Source organism: Myotis davidii, unplaced genomic scaffold (assembly GCF_000327345.1).
Source record: "Myotis davidii unplaced genomic scaffold, ASM32734v1 scaffold3058, whole genome shotgun sequence".
NCBI lineage: Eukaryota > Metazoa > Chordata > Mammalia > Chiroptera > Vespertilionidae > Myotis > Myotis davidii.
In genome coordinates this window covers 18,450-23,934 of record NW_006289564.1, presented here as the reverse complement: position 1 = coordinate 23,934, position 5,485 = coordinate 18,450, and the positions used below count along the sequence as shown (strand labels likewise).

The window sequence follows — 5,485 nt, the reverse complement described above, 5'->3', positions numbered from 1 at the left end:
TACTCACTTGCTGTTACTTCTGCCACGTCTCGTCTCCCTTCCTTCCAATGTTCCCCCAATGCCTGCCCCCTTTCAGGAGCCTACCTATTTCTCTCTTTCTTATTTTCTTGGGGGAAGGGAGTACCTGGACACTTATTTATTATATTCCATGTCCCGGATATGGTGCTAGGGAGGTTTTTTGTTGTTTGCTTTGCTTTTGCATTTTTACTGTGGTAAAATACACTTCACATAAAATGTACTGCCTAATCATCTTTAAGTACCAGTTCAGTGATACTAAGTACACTCAGATTGTTGTGAGACCATCACCACCATCCATCCCCGTAACTCTTTTCATCTTGCAAAAAAAACCCCAACCCTATATATCTATTAAACAATAACTCCACATTCTCCCCCACCCCCCACCCCTGCCACCCCCCGTTTCCCATTCTGGGGTTTTTAATGATTTTTGACTACTAGTAAGTACCTCATGTAAGTGGAATCAAACAGTATTTTCCTTTTTTTGTAAATGGCTTATTTCACTTTGCTTAATGTTCTTAGGCATATTGCAGAATTCCCTTCCTTTTCAAGGCTAAATAATATTCTATTGTGTATATTTTGAGCAATTACTTATCCAGTCATCCATTGATGGACACCTGGGTTGCTTCCATATCTTAGCTATTGTGAATAATGCTGCTAGAAATATGGGTGTACAAATATCTTTTTGAGACTCTGTTTTAAAATTCTTAGCCATAGACCTGAGCAGTAACCGTCTGTGTAAGATCTGTAGAAATATGAGGACAATGTTGGAGTGCAGCAGAGTGTTTCCAAACAATTACTCTGACATTTGATTACCCAAGTTCAATTTCTAACACAACCCTTCTCTAGCTTGGTGATCTTGGGAAGTTAGTCTCTCTCAACTTCAGTTTCTTACCCGTAAAATTGAGATAATAAAGTGAAAATAGTAATACTGAACTCAAAGGATTGATAAAAGTATCAAATCACATAATGAATGGAAAACACCTAATTTATTGTTAACTCAGTAAATATAAGTCACTCTTTTTAAAAAATATATTTTTTTATTGACTTCAGAGAGGGAGAGGGAGAGAGAGAGAGAAATATCAATGATGAGAGAGAATCATTGATCGGCTGCCTCCTGCACACCCCCCACTGGGGGTTGAGCCTACAACCTGGGCCCTTGACTGGGCCCTTGACTGGAGTTGAACCCAGGACCTTTGAGTCCACAGGCTGACACTCTACCCACTGAGTGTCAAACCAGCTAGGGCTATGTCATTCTTTTTTTGGTATGTTTGGCAGTGTTGTATTCTCAAGTGATACAAATATTTTTGTATTTATTTACCTCCTGCTATTCCTCCATACGTTGATTACGGAGTCAGAATTTTATACTTGGAAAATATTTTGGAATTATAGAATTCTGTCTTTTCACTTATCAAATGAAGAGAATGGAGACTTGAGAGTTTGAATAATTTACACTAAACCATTGCTTTTTAAGGTTTGGGAACCTGTATTACTATGTATGACCAGTGAGGATAATAAATAATGATAGAAAGGTATGTTTAAACTGAGTTTTATGGTTCTGAAATTCCTTTCACATTCATCATGTCACTTAGTCCTCTCAGAATTCCTGCAAGACATACAGAATGGGTTTCTTTATCCTTGTTTTGCAGATGTTGAAAAGATGTCTGCTTTAGGTAAATATCTAGGTCATAAAGCTTGTTTTTGGGTGGGCCAATATTAGAAATGATATATCTGAGTTTAAGTTCCTAAATTAAAAATTTTTTCATAACATCTTAAGTCCTCATTCATCTCAGATGTCTGGGTTGCCAGACATGTTGTCGAGTTCATAGTACATTAGGATTGAAAGGGACATTAAGCATCCTCTAGTCAGCCTCCTCACTGAAGCCCACTGAGATTAGATGATTTAGCCGCTCGCACAGCTGAAGCGGTGGCAGCGCGGAGACCGGACTGCTTGTTCCGGGACAAGCGCTCTTTCCACCAGGTCATGCTGGAAACTCCCTTTTTTGTGCTGTTGATAAAAGGAGAGAAGGATATTCTCAAGATCCATCCATGTTGCCCCAAAAGGCAGTATTTCATCTTTCCTTAGGACTGTAGTATTCCATGGACTATATGTACCATAGCATGCTAAGAGAAATAAATCAGACAGAAGAAGTCAAGCACCATATGATTTCCCTCATATGTGGGGTATAAACTGAAAGTAACAATGGACAAACAAGACAAACAAACAAAAACTCATAGACACAGACAACAGTACAGTGGTTACCAGTGAGAAAAGAGGGTGGGGAGGAAGTGAAGAGTAGAGGGGTAATGTATATGGCGATGGAAGGAGATTTGACTTTGGGTGTTGGGCACACATTGTAGGGAGCAGCTATAGGGTTAAGCCTCTGACTGACCTGTTGGCAAAGGCACAAACAAGCATAATTAGGCTTGACCTTATGACTCTCCTAGATCTTATCTGGGAAGCTAATGGGCTGAGGGAGATGCAGCAAGTGCTGCCAAAACAAGTGAAACGCACAAGAACATTGTAACTATGGTGACCACTACTTTGTTTACGTCTGGCTATAAAATAAAGGCTCAGCTTGCCTCTGGATCTCTCTCTGTGGCCTCAGCCAGGCACAGGAAGATCCACCTAGAGACACAGCTTTTTCTCTTTGTCTGTCATTTCTTCATCCATTCGCCGCCCTCACTCAGGCTTGTGAACCTTAGCTGAGCTGGCTCGGCACAACACATGAAAGCTAAAATTGCACACTTGAAATCTATATCATTGTATTAGCCAATGTCACCCCAATAAATTTAATTTAAAAAGGGAGAGGAGGAGGAGGAAGTAGCAGTTTGAAGGAGGTCTGGTTTGGATCTCAAGCTAAGGGGTTTTATTGTAAGAGATTCCAGAAGGAGAATAATTAGAAGGGTCAGGACACTGTGATAATTGGGGATCTTCAGGGCCTGTGGCTATTTATAGGTTTGTGTATTAGTTTTGTGAAAGTTTTTTTTCATCTGTGAATATTTTTGACCAATGGCTATTACTAGGAAAATCGTATTCGATTTATCCTTTGAACCGAGGGCCCCTTATGTTTAAGACACCTGATTCTCTAATGTGAAGTGGGCAGGAGTTGGGAATGTGGAGAGGGTGTCGTGGCATTGCAGAGGGGCAGACGCAGGAAACCTCTAGCAGAGTTCATTAGCACAAAAAAGGAAGCAGGCATTTAAGGCTGACGTTTGAGATAAGAATAAAGATGATATATATGGTTGAAGGATCCTTCTACTCTATTCATTAGACACCTCAATATTAGGGGATAGAAGAAAGTGAGGAAACCCAACGATGGTTTATCATTCACACAGCAAAGTGGATAAATTAACCACGCATGTTTATTGGATTTAGTGACTGAAATGAGCCTCTCTCCAGCAGCACACTCACGGTAATCACAATTGTATTCACCACGTGTCCCAAGAGCACAACACTAAAAACCATGAAGCTGGAACTGTCATGCAAGTGCATATTCAAATGTCCCTTTATCGAACTCTTCGACTTCATCTTCCCATGTAGAGGAAGGCATGCTACTATACGGGTCTAACAGGATTTTGAAGCATCTGATAATAAGAAGTCCCAAGAAAATACACAAAATCCCCACAAAAGCAAAGCCAGTTTTTTGCTCCAAAGTCAATGAGAAAGCTGATACTTCGTTGACACTCATCTTAGCTGAAGAGTTGCCACAGTAGGAACTACTCATTATTCACTGTCACATCCTTGTGGCTCTTGAGAATTCCAGCTGGAGTCACCTCTTGGCCTAGATACAAAATTGAAATCAGTTTAGTTTTGTCAATGTGTGATATTGAGCAGGTAATTGTTTTAGAAAATCTGGCATTTTTCAAGCCCTCTTGACTTAACTCACAAGACATTTGAAAACATTAGATATGAATCAGGATCAAATTAGCATTGGAGATGCTACTTCTATTGTAGCAATTACAGAGCTGCCTTTGTGGACACATAAAACTGTAGCTCTATATGCTCAATATAAAACCAAATGTGGCCCTAGCTGGCTCCAAAGGGTCGCTGGTTCGATTACCGGTCAGGGCATATGCCTGGAGTGTGGACTTCATCCAGTAGGGGGCGTGCAGGAAGCAACCCATCCATATTTCTCTTCTCTCTCTCTCTCTTTTCCTCCCTCCCTTTCCATTACTCTCTGAAACCAGTAAAAACATTTTTAAAAAATCAAGTATGAGGGTAAATATTCAAATAATTAATCTTAAAAGCTTTTAATCAAAAACATTGTGAGGTAAAGTCACTGCTTCTTTGACCAGGATTGTCATCTATTTTTTGCATGTGTATATATACGACCACATATAATTACATAGAGTGTGAGCTGGTCAAATTCTCTAAGGTCTATGTTACAAGGCCTATCACTAATGCCATTTTGTCTGATACAGATTCTGATGTTTGTTGTTTTTTTTTCAATTGACTTCAGAGAGAGGAAGAGAGAGATAAAAAGAAACATCAATGATGAGGGAGAATCATTGATCAGCTGCGTCCTGCATTCCCCCTACTGGGGATCGTGCCCTGATGGGGAATCAAACCATGATCTCCTGGTTCATAGGTCAACACTCAACCACTGAGCCACACTGGCCAGGTGATTGTGATCCTTTTAATGTCTTCTCTCTTTTTCCCTCCTTAGCTTTAAACTTATGTTCATGTATTTTCTTTTCTACAACTACTTCACACACTAAATCTCAATTTGTTAAAGAGAGAAATTATATTTTTAAAATTTTGTTTATAAATGCAGTATCCAACATAGCAGCTTGCCGGAAACAAGCAGCAGTAATTTGGACTATTAGCCATCTTTCCACGATCTCCATTAACTTTCAGAACACCCTAAATAAACATAAAATTCAAATTAAACAGCGTGTTTCCTATGAAAATGCAGCTTCAAGGCAAGCTCCTCAGTCCCCTCCCAACCAGATCCCACACCTAAGCTTCTACTATACTGAGATTCTGAAACTACAACAGAAGTGTTGGTAAAAAACAAAACAAAAATAAAAGTGTATGCTGAATTGAAGCAAAACAATTTTCGCATTTGATGTCTTAATGTTAATTAAATTAATTACCTTTAGAATCAGTTAATCAAATCATAATGTAGACAGAGAAGCAGGGGCACAGCTGATCATTAGAAGAATTAAGTCCTGTTAAGTTGGCTCTTAGCCAGTGATTAATCCACTAGACTCTGTTATTCTTATTAAAACCCACCAACTGACGAAATAAACAAACAAAGGTGTTTTCTAGCGGTAGCAATAAAACACTCAACTCATTTGTCACTACTAATTAAAACAAGGCAACTTTCTACAAATAGTTACAAAATAGTCAAGGGGATGTCAAGTATAGCATAGGGAATATAGTCAATCATATTGTAATAACTATGAATGGTGCCAGGTGGGTACTGAAAAAATCAGGGGGAACACTTCGTAAAGCATATGATCG

The 5,485-nt window shown here is 39.3% G+C and overlaps 1 protein-coding gene across 1 annotated transcript in view; it reads right to left on the bottom strand.

The window, feature by feature from the left end:
- Positions 1–3,377: 3,377 nt before the first annotated feature.
- The window catches only part of CTXN2 (cortexin 2), an 8,032-nt gene continuing 5,924 nt past the window's right edge, over positions 3,378–5,485 (bottom strand). The window contains exon 2 of the mRNA XM_006762015.1: positions 3,378–3,800. Coding sequence (XP_006762078.1) covers positions 3,498–3,743 — 246 coding nt within the window. The 5' untranslated portion in view covers positions 3,744–3,800 and the 3' untranslated portion in view covers positions 3,378–3,497. The remainder of the gene's footprint in view (positions 3,801–5,485) is intronic.